The sequence below is a fragment of the Poecilia mexicana genome, unplaced genomic scaffold (genome assembly GCF_051168715.1).
Source record: "Poecilia mexicana isolate PSO_F unplaced genomic scaffold, ASM5116871v1 scaffold_5, whole genome shotgun sequence".
Taxonomy (NCBI): domain Eukaryota; kingdom Metazoa; phylum Chordata; class Actinopteri; order Cyprinodontiformes; family Poeciliidae; genus Poecilia; species Poecilia mexicana.
Genome location: NW_028263374.1, coordinates 712,358 through 736,648, shown reverse-complemented (window position 1 = coordinate 736,648; position 24,291 = coordinate 712,358). Strand labels below are relative to the sequence as shown.

General features: G+C 39.4%; 1 protein-coding gene across 1 annotated transcript in view; it reads right to left on the bottom strand.

The window, feature by feature from the left end:
- chl1b (cell adhesion molecule L1-like b) overlaps positions 1-24,291 on the bottom strand; it is a 149,011-nt gene that overhangs the window by 20,316 nt on the left and 104,404 nt on the right. The window contains exons 13-23 of the mRNA XM_088005311.1: positions 21,192-21,358; positions 20,941-21,106; positions 19,404-19,528; positions 19,026-19,127; positions 18,582-18,779; positions 17,553-17,623; positions 16,624-16,846; positions 14,632-14,747; positions 14,315-14,519; positions 14,061-14,183; positions 2,018-2,197 (exon numbers count right to left, since the gene is read on the bottom strand). Of these exons, the coding sequence (XP_087861437.1) occupies positions 2,018-2,197; positions 14,061-14,183; positions 14,315-14,519; positions 14,632-14,747; positions 16,624-16,846; positions 17,553-17,623; positions 18,582-18,779; positions 19,026-19,127; positions 19,404-19,528; positions 20,941-21,106; positions 21,192-21,358 (1,676 nt within the window). The remainder of the gene's footprint in view (positions 1-2,017; positions 2,198-14,060; positions 14,184-14,314; positions 14,520-14,631; positions 14,748-16,623; positions 16,847-17,552; positions 17,624-18,581; positions 18,780-19,025; positions 19,128-19,403; positions 19,529-20,940; positions 21,107-21,191; positions 21,359-24,291) is intronic.

The window sequence follows — 24,291 nt, the reverse complement described above, 5'->3', positions numbered from 1 at the left end:
GTTCTCCACCAACATGCTGTGCGCTAAGGGAGAAGGTGACCATCGTCCGGCCACGTCTTGGCCCAGTTGCGGAAAGCTCTCCTCACCAACCGGAGTCGGACTGTTTTGTTGACATTCCCGTTAGTGCAGCTCCATCTAGTGGATGCATAACGTAACTCCAGCCTCTACTGTAGCGTCTATTCTATGCGCCTTATAATGCAGTGCACCTTATATATGAAAAAAGTTTTAAAATAGGCCATTCATTGAAGGTGCGCCTTATAATCCGGTGTGCCTTATACTGCGGAAAATATGGTACAAAGAACAAATCTGGTTCTTCATCAAATCCTAATGAGTCAAATTGAAAGTGTCATGGAGTCATCAGCCTCATGCCATTAACACTGACATGAAAAATAATATTGAAGAAATAAATATATCAAATCTAATTAAAAACATAAATAAGTGATAAGTTCTTTACTGTTATGGTCTGTAAGATATATTTATTCTCAGTACTACATATGGTCTCAACAAACCCATGGCACTTCAACAATATTATTTTACCTTTTATCTGGAAATAGTGTCTGTTTATTCTTGCCATACAGTCCTCTGTATTAAGCTTTGATCAAAAGGTCTTGCCGTACCAGTTTATTCCTCTGTATTTAGTTTAGTTTCTTAGTTTATTCTTGCATTTTGTTCTTCATTCATTTCCATTTAGTTTCCTTTGATCAGTATTGTCCTCTCTTGGTTTATTGCTATGTTCACTTTAGTTTCTTTCCTGTTGCTAGATTTATTTTATCATTTATTGACGCTCACCACTCATCACCTGCTGTGCCGCCTAATCGTCTTGTGTTTCACATCATGTGTTGATTTTTCACTGTTCAGCGTCGGATTCTCTGTTTTTATGCCATAATTCGCATCTAGTTCGTCACTCCGTTTTATGTCCTGCTTCTCCTGTTTCAGAGTTTTGCACAATGTGGCAATGTGCGCGTTGTTTTTGTTTTGTTTTGTTGATTTTTTTAACCCCCTATGGTGCGCAGCGTTCGGGAAACTTATTAATGGGGAAAAGGCAGACTGACAACAGAAACAATTTCCGTATTCTGATCACTGATATTTAAAAGTGCTGTGGTACCGTTGTTCTATCACACCCGTTTCATACCGGACACCTTACAGCACCGGTGTTAACGCTATAAAATGAACGCCCTCTATCGAGGTATCACCCATGGAGGGATTTCTTTATTTAAATGGGTTCATTTTTCAGAGGGTATTGTGATTTTAGTAATTACATGTTTATAAGAGCGATTTTCTGTTGTCCTTCCATGGAAGCGTGCAGCTTTCAAACGGAAATAAAACACTTTTTAATATAAGTTGCTGCTTAGACATGATCACAGAACTGCCAAAACATATGTACAAAAATACCAGACAAAGTGAATCACAGCACCGTCATCAGCCGGTGTAACGCTGAACTGATGCGGTGAAGCTACCAGTAGCAGGAGCGGAGCTGCGCCAAGAAGCTACAAACACTGAATAGAAGGAGAGCTGCCATCGATACGGTTGCAGCCAAGCATGATTTAATGTTACACAATACAATTTTACCAAGTTGCTCAAAGTCTAAACTGGTATTGTTGTTATAAGGTGTAAAGTTTACCTTCGACCAAACGCCCCCCAAAGGAATCCCAGCGCCCCCCTTTTGTAAAAATTTCCGCCAGTGCCCCCTGCCGTCCTCTGAACGCCCCCCAGGGGGCGGTACTGCCCACGTTGAGAACCGCTACTCTAGAATGAGGTGGTGTATTTCGCAAAACTGTAATGGAAACTTTTTCTGCATCAAGAGTCACTTGGTCAACAGGAAATGGTGGCCATGCAGATGGTGGTGTGGCATGTTCTTAATGACTTATCACAAACTTATTCATGTGTGATTTTAATTGTGTTTCCTATTGAATAGAAACACTACAAATGCAATATTGTGTTTTTCCAACATTTGCGGAATATCAACAAAGTTTTGCCCACATTTGTAATGGCAATGCAACTATCATCTGTCACTCACTTGTTTCCAGGGCGGTGGTGCTCTCCTCGCTGACAACGGGCCCACAGCCAACCGCAGTGCAGGAGCGAAGATACAACTTGTATTTGGTCAGAGGCTCTAATTCATGCAGGATCCACTTTGTGGTGTTAGGGTTGCTGATGTTCACAGCCTGCAGAGGCCCAACTTCCTCTGTGTCATTAACTAAAGAAATGAAAGAAAATACAGCTTTAATTCTGGTAGGTTATCCAGTTATAACCATCTAGTTGCTGACTGACAAAAACTTGGAAGATTTTTTGCTTCCTTTACCACCTGAAGGAAAACAGTAAGTAGAAAATGGGTTTAAAGAAAAACTTTAAACCAAGACTTTAGCGGAATATAAATAATTTGGATTTAACTTAATGCTCTTCAGTTGATAAAAACTCACAAAGAAACAGGTAGATAATTCACCTCTTCTTTCTTTTTAAAATATGAACTCCGTATGTTATCTAATGTCCATTTAAAACTCAATCGTCTTTGTGTTTTTGATGTCTGCTTTCTGATTGCGTCTCATTTTTCAGACTGTAAGGCAGCCAGCTAGGTATGAAGATGGCATTTATGTTCTTAGTAACAAAAACAAACCCAGCAGGTGTTAAGGTGACCTTTGCTGTGGCAGGGACGCAATGTTTTTCCTCACATTAAGAGCAACAGAAATGCTGACAGGAATGCTTCAGTATGAATTCCTTCCTCCTGGGGACTCCTCTCCTCTTCAGTAAAAATCTTGATTCTTGTTGGGTTTTCTTTCAAGGGATAAAATTGTCTTTTTGGCAAATTATGCAATCCAGACTAGAGCAGGGAGAGAAAAAAAAGCCATCAGCCGGATGCTTCCATCTTGCTAATGCTTTATGTTGTAACTTTCCCAGAAACCCTGTGGCCTGCCAGCTTGTGTTCTCTATCTTGTACAGTGAACTGGCGAAAGGCTGCAGACTCTGGCTCGCACACTTGCAACAAACAACAGCAAGTCTCTAAATATTCTTCAGCCCGAGCCAAACACGGTTGGCTTTATGAAGTGTGAAACAAGCCAGGATTTTGCTACACAGAATGAACCAAAGCCAACGTTGTTTTCGACTCCTACTTAGAACAATATTTCAGTTCAGAGCAGTGCAAGCTACACTAGACTGGCTTGAAGTGTTCGTATTGTGCCTCAACCCCATCAGCACAAACACAAAAGCTGCAAATGAAAAAGGAATGAGACATTCAGCAGGGTTGCATTTTAAACCCAAATGATACATTGAAACAAAGAATTAAGCAAAAATTATGTTTTCAGTGGAATTTTGATTAAGAAACTCCTTAAAATTTCCTGGCATCAGTAGAACTTTGCCAGTAAAAGGACCTTGTTAGATAAAATATAAATGTATTTTCTAAGACATATACAGACATATATATTTTCTAAGTACATATACAGCTTGTACAGTGGAAGCGCAAGAAACAGATGGGTAAAGAATGTGGCGTGGCCGTGTTGTACCGAGGCAAACCACAAGGTGGCAGTGAATCCCTGAAGTCTCTTGCTCTACTTAGCCAGAACAAGCCAGCCCTAATTTTGTAATAACACATTGTTTAATTACATGTTGGTAAAGTTTATTAAGCACCACAGTTAAGATTATCACATAGTTTTCAACAAATACTATTTGATATAAAATTTACTGGTCTTATGTAGACTCTGTTTTGAGAGGGAAATGATGAGAGTGATAGCAATTTGGTGCTAACATGCTAGTTGCCCTGCTAGTTTTGCAGTCAGTTAGTGTATCCTGAGTTGTTTTTGTCACGTTCTATATTAATGGTTATGGATCCATCCACAAGAATATTTATTGAATTTAGACTTGCTGTTTTGTGTTTAGGCGTTCCATGCTGTTCTTGTATATTGTGACTAAGTTAAAATGATGACTGTGTTTTGTAATATGTTAGCTCTCCGCTAAATTGAAGATTTTAGTTTGGCTAGTAAATGTCATTGGGAAAACATTTAAAGCATATATAATAAAGACAGCTGTAATGTTGGAATTCATTGCTTTGGGACAAAAAATAAAAGATTCGCACACAGTAAAACGCCTCTGTCTAATGTTTGTCTAAGTACAGAAACCGTGATTCTTCCCAACAAAAGTAAACTGTTAGCAGTGATTGTACTGAATCAAAGAAATAATGGAATATATGCAGAAGATTGAGGTGTGTGTTTACTTATATTATACTATATAATGAAATAACAATCTGATGGCAACTTTAAAAAATAAACTACTTCAAGAAAATTTGTCAGGGATTCAAATCCTGTTGCAGACTGAAAAGTGTCACAGCAGACATTCATCAGAAACCTGTAGGATCTGACATTACTGCTGAACAGATGTGCTAGAGCTTGAGTCATTGATGATACTCCTAACCGCTGGCTGCATTATCCTCAACATTTCGCACATGACTTCCATCAAGGGGACTTCAACAAAGAGTCACACTTCAGAGAACCTATCAGCCTAATTGCTGTGGCGCGCCACCAGAAACGTCCCTTCCTGAAATGCTGCCTGATACCCGGCCCTCCTGTGCAGTGACCAAATCAGATCCAATTAGCCAGGGAAATGCTGCACTACGTCGTTATTAGAAGTTGGTCATTACCTTTGTTATGATGTCTGCTTAAGATCAGCAAAGCATTTGGACATGTGATGTGTCTGGATAATGTCCTCAGGAACTGTAATCTCAGGGTATTCAAATAGGGATGTATTTGAATATTCCATTAGAATAGCAGATTCTAATGGAATGAGCCAGAACTGCTCATGACTGTGATACAAAACACCTACCTTGCCCAACATATCCTGATACCAGGATGAATATGTTTTTCTATTAAAGATCAAGGGCTGCATGCACAATCATCAACAGGCCAACTCACCTTCTGTCTTTTCAGACATCCCTCTTAAAGCCTATGTCAAAAACTATACATCTATAGTCTAATTTAGGCTGGATCGAGTTTTGATCTCATGGTATACCATCATTTTAAAGGTTCTAGTTTCAAAACTTCTATTCATTTATTTTGTATTTTCTAAAAAAGAACCAGATTCTGAACCATTTAAAATGGTCTCTCATTAGTTAGCTTGAACAAACCAAAGATTTCTAATTCCCTAAGTGTTATGGTAGATTGTTTTTTCATGTATTATTATGTGTTATTAGTGATGACGACAGCATATGGATAACTCTTTCTTTGAAAACACTGTTTGTATCTAGCAAAGTTGGATAAATGTGGAAAAAAAGCCAATTTGTGATCCTGAAAATAAAGCAAAAATGATGTTATGTCAAATTGATGTCAAATGTTAAAAGTAGGTCTAAAAGTCAGATTTTTCCATGAAGCTTTTAGTTAGACTGGCTTAAGTTATCCTAACCCATGTCTGTAATGATGCTGCCATAGGCTTAGGCTTCTGGAGGACACACTGACCATTTTTCATCACTTTCTTCTTCTACTACTCTCCATTTTACATTATTTGCTGTTAGGTTTATGTTTTCTCTGTTATTTTTTTCCCCATTGAAGCTACACTTGGTCTAGCATTCTGTTGAGTTGTGGTGCCTTCCTGGCTGAGGTAATGCTGCCAACAACTAACTGTTCTGCCTCTTCTGCTGTTAACTTTTTACTTTTTATTAACATAGAAAGTACCCCTGTGCATCTAATCTTTCTTCTTCGGTATCAGTCTTCGTATTGAAAACGGTTTTGGTTCTGATGTTGGTTTCTTCCTGTTGAACGGGGGTTTTTCCTCTCTACTGTCGCCACATGCACGCTCTGTATGAGGGACTGCTGAAAAGTTAACATATAGTCTGAATGTTTGTCTGGGAGGAGTGAAAGCTGCAAGTCAGTGATTTGCTGCTGGGTTTCCTCAGATAGAAACTTTTTGAACAGCTTTGAATAATTAATCTAACTATTGCAGTGTTTGATAACTAGGGTCATGTGGAATGTATGTGTGACTGAATTGAAGTAATGTTTTTGTAAATTGCTTCTAGACGACATTCGTTGTGAATTGGTGCAATATAAAGAAATTGAATTGAACATGAGCGTCATGCATTACATCATGATATACATTTTTGTTTTTAAATTTTTGTGCAAACACTATGCTTACTTAAAACAGTAGTTTTAATGAAGGCTATCACACATTACAAATGTGCTCAAGACCTTGTCAATACTCCCCTACTGTAAAAAAAACACAATTTCGAAATTGAGGTGTTTCCATTAAATAAGAAACACAATTAAAATCACACTTGAACAAGTTTGTTCACGTATTTCCTATCGTCGCCTTCTTTTTTGTGGTTTATGCCAGTAGTAACATGCGATTGCTGATCTTGTGCTTTAAAAAAGTGTTTCCTTTGCAGCTTTGGGAACCATACGATTTTGAAACGGTTGAATAAGCCACCTCATCTTAGCACCAAAACTTTTGATCAAAAACAAGTTGTTTTGAAAATGGCATGTTTTCATTAAACAAGTTTAAATTCGAAATGTCAAGGTAGTCAATGGAAACATAGCCAGTGAGAACCTCATGTAAATAACTGCTTAATTGGAAAATTCTCCTTGTTCATTGGTCCAACAGTGACTCCTAGTGGTTAATTTATGCTTTCATTTAAAGAACGGTAGATTTCTTCTTTGTTTATTCTGTGGTTACCTAGCAACACCCTGCCAGACGAAACAACATTAGATTATAAAGAAACCCGGAGAAAATCTTTAAAATAGCGCCCTCGGAAAGCAGAATGAGGTATAAATATATGTAATTGTGATTTGTAATAAGAAATGTTATAGGTTTATTTAAGAAACAGTAGAATGTTGTGGTTTATAAACGAAACTGTATATTACTGAGTTAAAGGACATAACGTATTTTTTGTGTATAACTGAATATTGATATTTTGATTTTATACAAGAGCTGAGTATGTCCAACCGTTCTGTATTCTTTTGTTTTGTGCTACAGTTTTCACGGTGTCAATGGAAAGAAAGGTTGAGATTAAATTGCACCCGTTTGAAACTCCCTGCGTCTGGCTGTTCAATCCGAGAGGCTGCTACAGTGAAAACTCACGGCAAGAGACCAGATCTTTCTGCGGTGAAACTGACACCATCCCATCTGAAACGAAGCTGTCTCCTCTCGCACCAATGATCTCACACAGGCAAGATAAAGCATAAAGTTAAAACGGACAATCACAAGGACAAGCTCACAGCATAACTGAATTGGCGTAGTGTCAAGGGATAGTTAAAAGGTCTTCTGTGAACCCAAAGAAGTTACAGAAAACAAGTAAAATGTCACTTCCAACAGAGAAAACAGAAAATCCTGTTGACATGCTGTCTAGTTCCAGAGAAAGAAAACTAACAGAAAAAGGCCAAGAGATGCTCATCCAAGAGAACAAAAAACGTGAGAAAGCGTTCAACAAAGTTTATGATTCTTGGAAGTGGGTAGCAAGAGAAACTAGGAAAAAACTAAAGGCCCTCTGTACATTAGAAGAACTCAATAATTTACAGGAAAGCATTCAAGCAGAGTATGATGCTGTAAGACTGCAGTACGAACCCATTCTACGTAACAGTAACACCACAGCAGAGATTGTCAAAAAGATGGAAGCCTGTGTTACACTCACAAAAGAAATCTGTAACCTCATAAACAATCGTATAGACACTATTGATAAAGATTATAATAGTCATCTTGAGAAAGAAAGAGTAAGAGAAACATTAAACAAAGATGAATATGGATCCATCTTTGGTCACACTCAAACTGAAACCATAAACTCATCGAAATCATCAGAGAGTTCAAGCAGACATTCCAGTTCATCTAGTTCTAATAACAGCAAGGCAGATGCACAAGCAGAGCTTGCTGCTAAGGTGGAGCAATCAAAGGCTACAAAGGAAATTCAAGCACAGCAAGCACAACTCCAAAAATTAGAAAATGAATGGAAACTTAAAGAGTCAAAAATGCTGTCAGAAATGAAGCAAAGAAAAGTGGAAATGCAACAACAACTGGAAAAAGAAAGAGCAAAACTGCAACGGTTAAAAGAAGAAAAGGAAATAGCTGTAGCAGCGGCTCGTGTGAGAGCATATGAGGAATTTGAGCACTGTGAAAACAATGTTGAAGAAATTGAAGATATTAATTACAGAACTAACCCTGTCTTCTCTAGAGCTAAACCCTGCTTAAATCCAGATGCTGCATCATTCCAACCTTACCAATCATCTCCTGAGGTGACAATAAATCCAGAAACATCCAATCTAGCTGAAGCATTTGCCAGCTCATTAAGTATGAGTCGCTTGCCAGTCCCTGAGCCCACAGTATTTAGTGGAGATCCTTTGAGGTTTACTGATTGGAAGATGTCATTTATGACTCTTATTGACAGAAAGCCCATCCCAGCAAGTGAGAAGATGTTTTATCTCAGAAATTATCTTGCTGGAGAAGCACGCAAAGCTGTTGAAGGTTTCTTTTATCGAGACTCAAAAGGTGCATACATTGAAGCATGGAAAGTCTTACAAGACAGATATGGAAATGCGTTTATTATACAAAAAGCCTTTCGCGACAAGCTTGCAAGATGGCCAAAGATCAACGCAAATGACTCACTTGCGCTGCGTGAGTTTTCTGACTTCCTCCAAGGCTGCAAAGAAGCAATTCCACATGTCAAGGGATTAGCTATCCTCAATGACTGTGAAGAGAACCATAAATTGCTCACAAAACTGCCTGAATGGATTGTTCGCAAATGGAGTCGAATAGTCGTAGAGAAACTTGATGGATCAGGTGATTATCCAAATTTTAAATGCTTCACAGAGTTTTTAAGCAAAGAGGCAAAAATAGCCTGCAATCCCATCACCTCACCCCTGTTAGGAGGAAATGTCAAGTTTCCAGCTGACAGAAACCCAAAAAGAGCCAAAACGTTCAACACAAATGCACAAAAAGGTTCCAGTCATGAGACACAAGATACAAATAGCTGTGAACCAAAATCACCTTGCTATGCATGTAAAAGTGAAACCCATAGCATCACCGGGTGTCCTACTTTCGCATCAAAAAGTGTTGAAGACAAAAGGACATTCATACATGAAAATCGGCTCTGCTTTGGGTGCCTGAGAAAAGGTCATGTGACAAAGAATTGTAAGAGACGACACACATGCAATATATGCAAACGTCGTCATCCAACCTGCTTACATGAAGAGAGGAAGGAAAGACCTGTGGAGACAACAACAAATAGCTCCACTTCCACAGAAGAACATGCTAGTCAAGAAACACACAGAGTCGTGTCCCATACATCAACACAGCATGCTTCTGCCACCACCAGTATTGTACCAGTACTTGTGTCTTCATTACAAGAGCCGCACAAAGAAATACTAACATATGCAATGCTGGACACACAGAGTGACTCAACATTTGTGTTAGAAGATGTCATTGACAGACTGAATGTGGATTTCCATCCAACAAAGTTGAAACTCAGTACTATGACTGCTGTCGACACAATTATTTCCAGCAAGAGTGTTCTTGGTCTACAAGTTCGAGGACTTAACTCAGAGAGTTATATCCAACTACACCAAGCTTACAGCAGAGACTTCATCCCAATAGACAAGTCTTATATCCCAACAAAGGAAACTGCGTTGATGTGGCCTCATCTCAGAAACTTGGCAGATAAGTTACCACCCATTCAAGACTGTGATGTAGGGCTTCTCATTGGATATGACTGTCCAGCTGCCCTAGCTCCACTAGAAGTCATAACAGGTGACAAAAACCAACCCTTTGCACAAAGATCATAACTAGGATGGAGTATAATAGGCTCATCAAACCCCCACCTAGACAGACAAGGAAGTCAAAGCTTTGTGCATCGGCTCACAGTAAAGGAGCTAGCAATCCCATCGACGACTGACATTTTAAATGTCTTAGAATCAGATTTCATGGAGAGAAGCTATGAAGATAAATATGTGTCTCAAGATGATGTTAATTTTATACAGTTTCTCAGCAACAACATCACACAGAAAGATGATGGGCATTACGAAATGCCTCTCCCTTTCAAAGGCAGCAGTCTACCTAACCTACCAAACAACAAAAGACTAGCCCAAGTTCGCCTGCAGTGTCTGAAGAGGAAATTAAAGGCCAACAAACAATACTACGAGCAATACAAAACATTCATGGAAGAAACCATAAATAAGGGTGATGCAGAGCCTGCCCCTTCAACATCTGAGGGAGAAACAGAGTGGTACCTTCCACATCATGGCATCTACCATCCCAGGAAGCCAGATAAGCTGAGAGTCGTTTTTGACTGTTCAGCCAAATTCCATGGTGTTTCGCTTAATGACACACTGCTTACTGGGCCTGATTTAATCAATCCTTTGTTAGGAGTGCTATGTCGCTTCAGGAAAGAGACCATAGCAATAATCTGTGACATAGAAAGAATGTTTTACCAATTTTCTGTCACTCCTGAATCCAGAAATTATCTTAAATTCCTCTGGTGGAAAGGAGGAGACTTGGAGAAAGAACCACAGGAGTACAGGATGGCAGTTCATCTCTTTGGAGCTGCTTCATCTCCAGGATGTGCCAATTTTGGACTAAAGCATCTAGCACAGCAGCACAAGACTAACTATCCTCAAGCAGCCACATTTATTGAGAAAAACTTTTATGTGGATGATGGCTTAGTTAGTGTCCCATCAGTAGAGGAAGCCAAAAAACTGATCATTGAGTCACAAGAGTTGTGCAAACAGGGAGGCTTACGGCTTCACAAATTCAACTCAAACAAGGAAGCTGCTCTCGCCTGCTTGAGTCCCTCAGAAGTAGCAACAGCCATCGAACCCCATGGTTTGGATCCAGCCTCATTGGAGCGTGCACTTGGCATTCAATGGTTGATAAAAAATGACACCTTCATTTTTAACATCGGCTTAAAGGATCAACCTTCTACCCGTCGCAGCTGCTTGTCAATCATTGCTTCACTTTACGATCCTCTCGGATTCATTGCTCCATTCACCCTTACTGGAAAACTTATTCTTCAAGAGCTTTGTCACAGAGGGATAGGGTGGGACGATCCTCTCCCAGAAGATATAAAGCCACGGTGGGAGAAATGGATAAATGATCTGCAGAGACTGAAAGAGATCTCAATTCCGAGATGTTATCATCCTGCTGACTTCCACAATGTGGTCCGAGTAGAGCTGCACCATTTTTCAGACGCCAGTTGTGTAGGATATGGTGCATGTTCTTACCTGAGGTACATAAATGACAAGGGTGAAGTCCATTGCAGTCTTGTGATAGCAAAGGCAAGAGTTGCTCCTTCAAAGATCACAAGTATCCCAAGATTAGAACTTGCAGCAGCAGTGGTTTCTACAAAAGTCAGTGTTATGCTAAGATGTGAACTTGATATGAAGATAGATCAAGAATTTTTCTGGACTGACTCACAAGTTGTACTAGGGTACATCAATAATGATGCTCGCAGGTTCCACATATTTGTTGCCAACCGTGTTCAACTGATTAGAGATAACAGTGATCCTAATCAGTGGCATTATGTTGAAACCTCAGAAAATCCAGCCGATTATGCATCCACAGGTCTATATGCTTCAGATATTCATTCAACAAACTGGTTGCAAGGACCAAGGTTTCTTTGGGAGCATGAGTTACAGTTAACACTCAGCACTCCAACAGAATTGCTTGTCGGTGATCCTGAAGTAAAGACAATTCAGGTGCTTGTAACTGAAGTCAAAAGCAGTAATGACATCCTCGAACGCCTGAATCGGTTTTCCTCTTGGATAACACTTCTCAAGGTGATTGCAAGAATCAAGAGACTAGGCTCAAAGCAACAGCATAGCGAACATGTAACTGTTGAAGAAGTACAAAGAGCAGCTGAAACTGTGATTAAAATTGTTCAACAACAAAACTTCCCAAATGAGGTAAGGATACTAGAAGATGAAAAGAACATTCCAAACACCAGCACCCTTTTTAGTCTTGATCCCATCTGGTCTGAAGGGCTTCTCCGCGTGGGTGGGAGATTGAAGCAGTCATCTCTCTGTTTTAAAGTCAAACACCCAGTAATACTACCCAACAACAGTCATATTACTAAGCTGATTGTGTCACACTACCATGCTAAGACATACCATCAAGGTCGAGGCCAGACACAAATGGAGCTCAGGATCAATGGATTCTGGATCATTGGTGGGAGCAAGTTGGTAGCCAAGCTGATACGAGATTGTGTGTTTTGCAGAAAACTTAGGCGACCAACGGAAAAGCAGAGAATGGCTGACCTTCCTAAAGAACGTGTTGAATCCTCTGCACCCTTCACATATAGTGGCATGGACTGTTTTGGCCCTTTCATTGTAAAGAAAACCCGCAAAGAGTACAAAAGATATGGCCTAATTTTCACATGTCTCTACTCTAGAGCTGTCCATATTGAAATGCTCGAAGATTTGTCATCTGACTCATTCATAAATGCACTGAGATGCTTTATTAGTATTAGAGGAGCTGTACGACAACTGCACTGTGATCAAGGCACTAATTTTGTTGGTGCCAGGAACGAGTTCACACAAGCACTGAAACAATGTGACACCAAGTTACTGGAAGTTTTCTTGGTGGACAAACAGTGTGAATTTGTTTTCAATTCCCCCTCTGCCAGTCATGCAGGTGGTGTATGGGAAAGGCAAATCAGAACCATCAGAAATGTATTGAATGCTACCTTCGCACAGTGTTCAGGCCGACTTGATGACGCATCCCTCAGGACATTGTTATATGAAGCCATGGCTATTGTCAATAGCCGCCCATTAACAGTGGATAGAATCAATGATCCTCAAGCATTGGAGCCTATAACACCAAACCATCTCATTATGATGAAATCTAAGGTTGCTCTCCCTCCCGCTGGAGTGTTTGTCAAAGAGGACCTATATGCCACAAAGAGGTGGAGGAGAGTGCAGTATCTCATTGAACAATTCTGGAATCGCTGGAAAAAGGAATATTTGATGAACATTTCCATGAGACAGAAATGGCACTCAGCTCAACGCAATCTCAAGAAGGAGGACATTGTCATTATCAAAGACGATAACCTTCCGAGAAATCAGTGGCAACTAGGACGAGTGGTTGACACTGTTCAAGGCAGTGATGGATTGGTCCGTCGAGCCAAAGTTCAAGTCGGTGAACGAAAGTCAAATTCTTCTTCTAAACTTTCAATTATTGAGAGGCCAATTCAGAATTTAGTTCTTCTTTTGGAAAATTGATGAGAAAGGATGAACAACTTTTGTACAGTTTATTTACTTCATGGTAATTTTATGCAACCATATTTAGTCTACATTATTTAGTAGAGTCAAAAATCCTGTTCAATTCATTTACTCTTTATGTATTACTTTGTTCATTCATTGTAACAGGATTTGGTGGGAGTGTAAATAACTGCTTAATTGGAAAATTCTCCTTGTTCATTGGTCCAACAGTGACTCCTAGTGGTTAATTTATGCTTTCATTTAAAGAACGGTAGATTTCTTCTTTGTTTATTCTGTGGTTACCTAGCAACACCCTGCCAGACGAAACAACATTAGATTATAAAGAAACCCGGAGAAAATCTTTAAAATAGCGCCCTCGGAAAGCAGAATGAGGTATAAATATATGTAATTGTGATTTGTAATAAGAAATGTTATAGGTTTATTTAAGAAACAGTAGAATGTTGTGGTTTATAAACGAAACTGTATATTAATGAGTTAAAGGACATAACGTATTTTTTGTGTATAACTGAATATTGATATTTTGATTTTATACAAGAGCTGAGTATGTCCAACCGTTCTGTATTCTTTTGTTTTGTGCTACAGTTTTCACGGTGTCAATGGAAAGAAAGGTTGAGATTAAATTGCACCCGTTTGAAACTCCCTGCGTCTGGCTGTTCAATCCGAGAGGCTGCTACACCTCATACCGGACTAAACTTAGTCCCATCTAACAAAGGAAGACTAAGCATAAACATAAACTAAGCATAAACATCTCATGTCTTTTTAAACTAGGCTTATAATATTGTTACTGTTCCCAAACTGTAAATACTTTAATATTTATACACTTATATCTATAAACTTTGTGGTGGAAGCATAAGAAGAAAGCATGTCATTTTCCTGAGCAATACATACTGAGCTGGTACTCCAGTAGATATCCTGTTAGAATCCCATTGGGCTCCAAAGGAGGGGCCCAGGCCAGAGACACAGAGTTCCTCTTTACATTTGTGACCCTCAAAACTGGGTTTTTCTCTGGGACTGTGGGCAGAGAACAAAGCACACACAATAAGCACTGTCAGCAGCATTAACCTACTTTCTTGGTTATTATTGGATGTTTTCTTCAGAGGCTGTGAATCAATGCGCCTCACGCTGCTTTTCCAAAACCCTACCTCCCTCTGGGGTTCTGAAGTTGAACGGATGGCTGCCCGGACCGTTGCCTCGCCCGTTGAAGGTCATGACAATGAGGCTGTACTCAGAGAAGGGTGTCAGGCCCGGCACGGTGGCGTGGGTCCGATCCCCGGGGAACACCAGAGACTGTTTGTCTCCGTGGCTTTTCTTCGAGTCCACCAGGCTGCGCAGGCGCCACCAGTTTATCTGAAGAAGAAGACAGGCGGTTTTACGTTATACACATGTTGGGAGCAGCAAAGTCGTGGCCGCTCCTCTTAAGCTGCGTCTGAAAGCAAAGCCATGTTTTCTGAGGCATTACCCTGTAGCCTCCTAGATGTCCATGAAGCTTGTCCTTGTGGACGGGTGTCCAGGTCACTCTGACCGCTGAGCTGTTCATCACCTCCACAGCTACGTCATCAGGTGCAGCAGAGGGAACTGCAGAGGCAAACACACACGTCAGAATCAGTAACAGTTTGAGGAACTGCAGCTTTTCTAGGAAAACCTAATGATCTACAAAAACAAAACACACTTATGATTCTCAAATGTTCTCTCATGAATATCTATAAAAAACGGACCTACAGGGTTGGGCTAATGAGCTAGCGCTACATTAATGACAGCACACAACACTAAGGAGGAGTCATGACCTGAGGTGACCTCCACAGGACAAGTCCAGAAGAAGGCTGAACACAGGAAGTACAGGTTTGTGTGACTCCTAGTTTTAAGCCTCAGAGGAAGTCATACACTACACGACCCCTGTGGCCCCCCATCTACAACTTACCCCCACTTCCTACCCCAGACCCAGCTAGAGCCAAGCTGTACCAGAACATCAAAACAAGATTAGGTCCAAAACCAAAACAATCTGCCTCTCCTATTTAATGAGTTGAACTATCCACAACATCACAAAACATGAAGAATGTTTCACAGTGGGGATGATGTGTTCAGGTTAATAATGTGCACTTATTTAACTCAATTTTATTTTACTTCATTAGGACAGTGCACATTAATCTATGTTACCACAATTCATGACAGTTTCAATATTCAGGAATTAGCAAAATAGCTAAACTTCACCCTTTGTCCTAAGTAAGCTGAAAAAATCAAAAGTGTCACCATGGAATTCACAGGACAGAGCACAGTTTACACAGTTCTATTAAAAGAAGTAAAAGAACAACATTTACACAAAAAATAACAAACCAACAGACAGAAACAGGATATAACCCTCTGCTATAAGCAATGGAAGTCATTTTTTATGGGTCCATAACTACTTTGCGTTCTACCAATGCTTGAGTTTATTTTTCTTTTGGATTACAACATCGCAGCAGAAAATGCACACAGAAATGAGAAGATGCTCCCTTCAAACTCCAACATACTGCGCTTACACTGCAAAAATGGAAGTAATAAATAAGATGGGCTGGATTTTTTATGTTTCATGTCTGGATCTATGAAGTTCATCTAAAATAGCTGATTTTACTTTTAAAAAAGAGGAGTAAGACATTCAGCTTAAAGCAACTAGCTTGAGACTTAATTACGTTTTTTTTCTCCATTTTCCTCTCTTGTCCAAACTGTACAAACTCAATTCTCACACCATTTTATTTTTTTATGAAAGCAACCATTTATCAGCTAAGTGTCGAAATGTTTTATTTTCTTTAATTTTGTGTCTTGTTAATGGAAATAATGTGTGAAATGAGATTTCAAACAGTGAGTGATACATGAGCAGATAGTCTAAGCAGCATATTCATCATAATGTCATTGATCTTTGAGCAGTTTAGCTTTAGATGACTCTGCTCTGGTATCTCTTCATTTATTTATTTATCATATCTCAACAGTGAAACATGGTGATGGTGGTGAGGATGATTTTCTTCATTTTATTCTAGGTTATTTAATGTTAAATTCTAATCTCTAATTATTTTTAGCATGAATTTTATTTTCCTGTTGAATAAATGATAAATTAGGTTTTTTGTATATTTTTTTCCCTGATCTTTTTTAAAGCCACTTTATAGCACAACCAAGTAACCACAAGTGACTTTTGAAGTGAAGTTTGACTTTTTATCATATTGCCTTGAAATTGGTCTCTGTCTTTTTAAGAAGCTCCTGCTCTTTACAACACTTCCTGATCATCACAACAGTGCTTCTTTTTGATGAGAGAATGACATAATATGATATAAGTCTAAAAAAGTGGATTTTACATAATATTGTCCCTTTAAAAAGGAAAGAGAAGAAATCTCTGAAATCATCCTCATTAACTAGCTCCTTCCTGCACCATGAAGTCACCTAAGACTGAATCATGAACGACAGTAGCTTCCATCAAACTCACAGTCCTCTCCTGAGTATCCGCTCACAATTCTGGGCTCAGGCCCCCAGCCCTGGTTGTTCCTGGCCTGGATCTTCACCTCATAGGGAACGAAGGTGGGAGTGTTCCGTACCACAAACGAGTGCCTCTTCACGGTGTGCTCCGTCCACTCCTCCTGCCCGTCCTGCCGCCTGTAGCTCACCTTGTACTCCAGGCCGGGGCCGTTGTGCTCGATGGGCAGCAGCGGCTGGACGGCGGAGACAGGAAGAATAGAAAAGTTTTATTGAAGTTTTGTCACCGGTTGGTGTCAAATCCCAGAGTGTGTGGTGAGCTGCACATGGCTCTGTGGGAGAATTTCATCACAATGTGTAATAAAACAATGGAGCCACTGACGTGGTCCGTTTTGTTTAATACAGACACCACAGATGAAAAGATTCATCTCCTCACAGGACTCAAAAGTGTGAGAAATAGAATAAGATGCCATTATCCACAAAAGCAAATCATTAACAGTGGAAGAGTTGAAATCCACAAGTGAGGGTCTACATTACCGAGACAGGGCAAGCAGATAATAAGTGAAGGAGAGATTCATCTTTCTACAATAAAAGCCAAATGGATGACTGCCAATGTTAAAAGGTTTTCTTTTCACAGCCTTCCCTTTTGCTTTCTAATCAAAGAAAAGGAGCCGCGCTCAATAGATACATATTCACAGTGATCCCAGATAAGAAGGTTTTTCTTCAGATCTTTGCGGAACGTGTAAATATCAAAAATGGACCGTTTCTGCTTCTTAAATTATTGCTGCTGGCAAATGAAACATTGATAAAACTTCATCTGTGATCGCTGAGAGGAATTCTATGAACTGAAGCAGAAGGAGGCGTGGGGGTAGGGGGAAAGGTAGGACGAATTGCAGAATATGGAAGTAACAGGGTAATAAAAGACCTGGCTCTGCTTCTTACCTCCCAGTTGATATTCATTTCATGTGGCAAATGACCTTCGATTTTGATATTTTCTGGGTTCTTGTCAGGGGCTGTAAAAAAGAAAGGATATGGATTTTTGTCAGCATTGTTAGTGGGAGACGTCAGTAGTGAAAGAGTGGCTCCTTTTAACAGGGCATCTGCAGGTTTCAACAAGTCACATTTCAGATGTTTTAACACCCATTAAATCCTTTAACCATCCATTTTCTTACACCCTTGTCCCTCAGTGGGGTCGGGAGGGTTGCTGGTGCCTATCTCCAGCTAACGTTCTGGGCGAGAGGCAGGGTCACCCTGGACAGGTAGTCAGTCTGTCACAGGGCAACACAGAGACACACAGGACAAACAACCATACACACACTCACACCTGGGGACAATTAACCTGACAATCATGTTTTTGGACTGTGGGAGGAAACCGGAGTACTCGGAGAAAACCCACGCATGCACAGGGAGAACATGCAAACTCCATGCAGAAAGACCGGGGCTGGGAATCAAACCCAGAACCTTATTGCTGCAAGGCAACAACTGCGCCACTGTGCAGCCCCGACCCTTTAAATGCCACCTTAAATTAAATTTAAGACAGAAAAAACTATAAATATAGGGGATGGTTAGGAGAACTTCACTGCATAAAAAGAAAGCACAGCAAACACTGTGAACCCAGGTTTGTGCCCATGAAAGAAGCAAAATGTCTTTCCAACTAGCTAGCAAAGGTACATTAGCTACTAGTTAGTGGTAAGCTTCAACCGTCTCATTTGAAACTGTCTTCTGCAGTTCATTTGAATTGTTTTTATCTCCAAAGTTAGTGCAGCAAAAGTTTGAAAACTTTCCTTTAACATGCTCGATTTTTACTGTGGGAAAGTATATGGACCCTGATTTTTACTAATTGAAGACATTTTAAGACTATAATTCTAGCCAAATTAAATTAAGACTTTTTAAGGATGCTTAAGGTTTCCTGAGCTGGAGTTGTCGGGGAACGTATCACATTGTGGAATAACAGAGGAGGGCAAGTCCCACCTGACGGGGGGGTCTTGTATCTCTCTGTGGGTTCGCTGGGCGGCCCTGCTCCGATGGCGCTGATGGCGTAAACACGGAAGCGATACTCAACGTGACCGTGGAGCCTGAGAACGGCAGAGTTGTGGTTCCCAGGGACTCGGAGAAGCACCTTCCAGTTTCCTGGCTCCCATTTGTTTTCCTCAAACTCGATGATGAACTCTGGTAAGAAACAGAAATATAATCAAAGTGTCCGTTTATAAAAGATCACTTATCTGACCCACGCTGAGCGAAGTACTCCTGGCTTCTCTCTTTCTCTGGGGCACAAACCACAATTCATGTTTGCATTAATCAATAATGGATTTGAGATCCAACACTTTTATTATGTATGCAGCACGGTGAGCAAAAAAAAAAAGTCCTAATACCGTTCATGCCTTGCTTCTTTAATGTGCATTTACACCTACGCACCAGTAGGGGAGCTGTTGTGGTCGTCCCCGGGGATCCACTCCAGCTTTACACTTTTACTCTTGTACTCAGATAAAACCAAGTTCTCTGGAGCAACAGGGACATCTGGAAATCAACCCAACAGAACAAAACGAAATCACACACAGGGGCATCAATCTCTACTAGTAAGGAAAAGCCAAAGCAGCAAATGTTCGATCAAGTTGTCCCAAGAGTCAGAGGATGTGGAACGAGCTGAATTGCCGGTGCTGTGTGTTTTTGGTCGAGAGGCGTCAGCCGCGTCTTGTCAGACACGGTGGTGCTCTGTGTTTTCTGACATTCTGATCTCTTCACATACAATGATACAGAGCTGTGGGGTTTGCTGATGCTGTGGCATGTGCTCACCTAACACCATGAGGAAGGCTGAAGCCGTGTCTCTGTCCAGCGGAGTCTTCGCCACACAACTGTACACACCCTGATCTCCATGGCTAACGTCACTGATGTTAAGATAGCCGTCCTCCATGATGTATCTGTTCACAGAGATATCCAGACACAAAATCAACAATGAACCAGTATTCAAATCCTTTCAACTTTTCCACCTTCAAATTATTTTATTGTGAATAGGAACAAAATATGATGGAGGTTTAATTATTTTATCACTAAAAATCTGAAAAGTGAGTCATGCTTATTTATTCACCCTGTGAACTCTGAACCCTAAAATAAAATCCAGAGCAACCAGTAAATCACATGATTAAATTCATGACTGAAATGGCTATTACTACTCAGTACAGAAAGTACTGAGTGGCAAGTAAAGAGCCACTGGTAAAAAAGCCTTAAGAAGTCTCAATTATGAAAACAGACCAAAACTGAACTTTTTGGCCTACAAACAGAATGCTACACTGAAAATGTTAACCAAGTGTTTTTTTTCTTCTAGTTTCTAGTGCAAACAACTTTCCAGCAAGATACAGCTTGTTTTAAGCCAACAACTCCTTAGTACTGATGAAAAGTACTTGTTCCACTGACAGATTATTTCACTTATAACATGAGAGAATATCTTGTTAAAAGTGAAATAATCTGCCAGTAAAACTAGTACTGTTTTTTATTTTATTAATATTAAGAAATTATTGACTTAAACTCCTATATCTTGCTGAAAAGTTACTTGTAAGTTAATTTTGTTTGCACTGAAAACCAGACCAAAAAAACTTGGTAAGATTTTGTCCTTTTACAGTGTGTGGTAGAAAAGTCCACTGCTCATTACTCTGAACACTTTAAAAATTGTGAAAGATGTTGGTGGCAGCATCATGCTGAGGGAATGTGGTAGTTCTGAAGGTAAGATGAATGGAGGTAAACAGAAGGCAAAATGTGGTTATACACAGTTTAGAAACATTAAGGAGGGAAAAATACACATTTTACCTTTAAAATGTGTATTTGGACCAAATAGTTTATTCAGTCCAAAACACTCAATCACACACATAATAATCAACATTCTAACTGCAAATCAAAGAAATTTAAAACAAAGTTAAATAAAACTAATTCATGTGTTGCATAAATTGAAGAGATGAAGACTGATATGTGTTCATTACAAATAAACAATTTCAAGTTGTCATGCTTTAGTATAAGAAGTAGTAACAGAACAAACAGAATCAATTAAATCCAGACAAGAGAAAGAAAAGAGTCCATAAACAGAAATATTAAAAAGTAAGTGAATCATGTAAATAAACATTCATGCCACACTTTTCAGATTTTTATATGTATTGTTGTCTTTCATTTTCTTGAACTTTGTGTTAGTCCCCAAAAAAACTTCCCATGAAATACATTAAAGTTTGTGTATGAAATGTGAAAAACATTCAAAAGGCTGGAATATTCTTTTGTCAAGCAGTGTGAGGTAGAAGGAAAACTGAGCTGAGACCAAGTCGGCCATAAACAAAATTCTGTGTCTTACCTGGGATTAACTGTGTAGTTGAGCGCTATCTGTATGTTATCTTTCTCCCACAGGAGCTCAAAGTCATTGCTGAAGGACTTGTCGTACTCTGCGAGGCAGGAGAGCTGGGCTGCGCTGCCTTTTAAGATCTGCAGGTCCTTTGGGGCCACCACTATTCTGGTGGGATCTTCCACAGAAAGGATGAGTTAGCTGCAGAGCACACACGCCGTGGGTTGCTCCTTCCACATGCTAGCAAAGGAATGAGTGTTTACCTTTTATGTAGAGCATGGCGTCGATGGCGGATGATCCCTCCGTGTTTTTAGCCAAACAGGTGTACTGTCCCGCATCGCCTTTCTCTGCCGAGTGGATCTCCAGCGAACCGTTGTCATGAAGCGTAAACCGGGGCCCCGCCACCGACTCAGAGGAGTCATCTCTGCTCCTGAGGACAGAAGGAAAAACAAAAAGGTTTCAGTCTGAGGTAAATTCAGTTCAAATACATAAGAAGAAAGGCAATTGTAAGAAAATATACGGTAACACTTTATTTGAAGGGGGTGAATAAGACTGTCATGACACTTTCATAAACATGACATAACACCTGTCATGAACATCAATAAGCCTTCATGAATATTTATGACTGTTGTCATAAAGTGTCATTCGGTAAATTATGACACTTTTAATACAAAGTTGACATTATTCAAAATGTCTTTGTTATGACAACTTGACATTAACCAAGAAATCATTACTGTTTAAACTTTACCTTTAATAACATAAAGTTACCTAATTTTTAAAGTGAAATCAGTAATTATTTTATAACAAATTTATATCAGTAATGATTTGTTGGTTAATGTCAAGTTGTCATAACAAAGACATTTTGAATAATGTCAACTTTGTATTAAAAGTGTCATAATTTACTGAATGACGCTTTATGACAGCAGTCATAAATATTCATGAAGGCTTATTCATGTTCCTGACAGGTGTTATGTCATGTTTATGAAAGTGTCATGTCAGTCTTATTTACCCCCCTTCAAATAAAGTGTTACCAAATATGCATACATACCTGCAAAAGTAGAACACTTTTACATGTGTGGTTGTAACATGACACTTTTTGTTCTGCTACCAAAGCAAAAGTCTACGTATTTTTATGGGATTTGCTGTGATAGACCCCCACAAAGCAGTGTATGAAGTGGAATTAATTTTTTTTTATCAATGTAAACCTTAATAGTGTAGAATGTATTTGTATTTGGTGCATCTGAGTCAATACTGCATTTGCAGCAGTGAATCTTTCGGGTGTTTCTAGTAGTGGGCATTTATTATATTATTTAGCATTTATTGTGATAAATATTTTATGATAATTTTATCTCTGTCACAATAAATTCTAATTAATAATTTTCAAAATTCCCTAAAACTCTCTGTGTCGTTGTTTTTTAAGAGCGGAGTTTATATTTGTGGGGTTATTATTGCTGTGCCATAACCAATGCTTGAGTTTATTTTACAACCAATACAGTTAACAAAAAAGTAGTAAACAGTTTCAGTGTTATTATTATCACAAACTACCTCAAAATATCATGGTAAAACTTTACATCCATATCATCCACCCCCTGGTGTTTAGAGAAACACCAAGTGGGTAGAGACCCACTCTACCCATTCATCTTTGCAAAATAGTTTAGTTAGATTAGATAGAGCAGTGTTTTTCAACCACTGTGCCGCGGCACACTAGTGTACCGTGAGTGATGTGCCATGGAAATTATCCAATTTCACCTACTGTATTTTCCGGACTATAAGCCGCTACTTTTTCCCTACACTTTGAACATGCGGCATTTCTGTGGATTTTTCTTCAACCACCAGGTGGCTCTTTAGCAGGAAGTGAATCATTGAAAGTCAAAATTGGAAATCAAAGAAGAACGAGCTAATTTTCATTTAGAACAAGCACGTGCTAGCAGCAGGCACGACGGAGAAATGTTTTCAAACTCATATGATGCAGCTTCTAAGTTGAGGAGTATCGATCTGGCAGTACAGGAGGGAAATAAAACCACTGCACGTAAGCTCGGCGTGAACAAAACCGGATTTGGAGACGGAGAACTGCGTCCTTAATATTTCCAGCAGTTATTAGGATGCAGCCCTCTGCTGGGTCCTTATGGGAAACCGAGAGCGGCAGAGATACCAGCGGCCTTGTAGCCCGGTGCGGCTGATATATGTAAGTTTCCAGAGGGGTTCAAAAAATTTGAACATACGGTTTATAGTATGGTGCACTCATAGTCTGGAAAATATGGTAATTGGTCTTAAAAGATTTTTTGAAAACGAATTAATTATCTGTAAATAATGCCATCTTTGAGTGTCTTTGCTGTTGTAGTGACTAGCGGCGTAATCATGTAATTTTCTTATCACTAGATGGCAGTAGGTACAGAGCATTTTACATTAAAACAAGAGAATTAGTGATGCATGAATGTTACTACATTCATGCATCACACACGACAGTGTTGCGGCACTGTTCAGGTGTATTTTTGAAGTGGACATGTTAAGTGCAATTTGAAATAAGAAATGTAAAATATACTAAAAATAATTTATATTTTAGTTTATATTTTATATTTTAGTTTTAATAATTTAGTTTATTTGATTTCTATTCAAGACACTTTGATAAAAATGACTATATATGTAATATAGGCGGCTACAGAGTATCTTTGTTTACATTTTTGGTTGGTGGTGTTCCTCGTGATTTTTATAATTAAAACAATGTACCTTGGCTCAAAAAAGGTTGGAAAACACTGAGATAGAGGATCTGTGAGATTCACTTGTCACAAATTCTCAGATTTAAGTCTGAGAATTTGTGACTGGGCACAAATTCTGGGCTGCTTTAGCGCAGAAATATGCTTTATTTATTTTATTTATTTATTTCAAGCATGATAGAAGAATAAAATCACACACATGAATGAGGAAACCTTTACATTGGAGTTCTTGCTGTAATGGTTGTGGTTGATGTCTGCCTCTGTCTCGAAGCTTTTTCAGCTTTTTTCTCTATTTTTAGCTCCGCCCTTTTCATCTCTGACCAGCTAACCCTAATGCCATGGTGCTGCCACCACCATATTTTTCAAAGGAGAAATAGAATTTTCGAGGTTATGTGGACAAAACAATCTATATAAGTTTTGATATGATCTGATGTCAGCATTTTTCTTTATTGTTGTTGTCATGATCCGTGTTTCTGTGTGTTTATTTTTGAGATTTACTATGTTCAGTCCTGTTTTCCTGTAAGTCTCTGTCCTGTCCTCCGCTTGTTTCCCAGGTGTGTCTCGTCCCCTTGATTACCCCGTGTGTATTTAAACCCACCTGTTGTCCTTGTCTCTGGTCGGATCCTTGTCGTATGTCGTGTGATGCCTG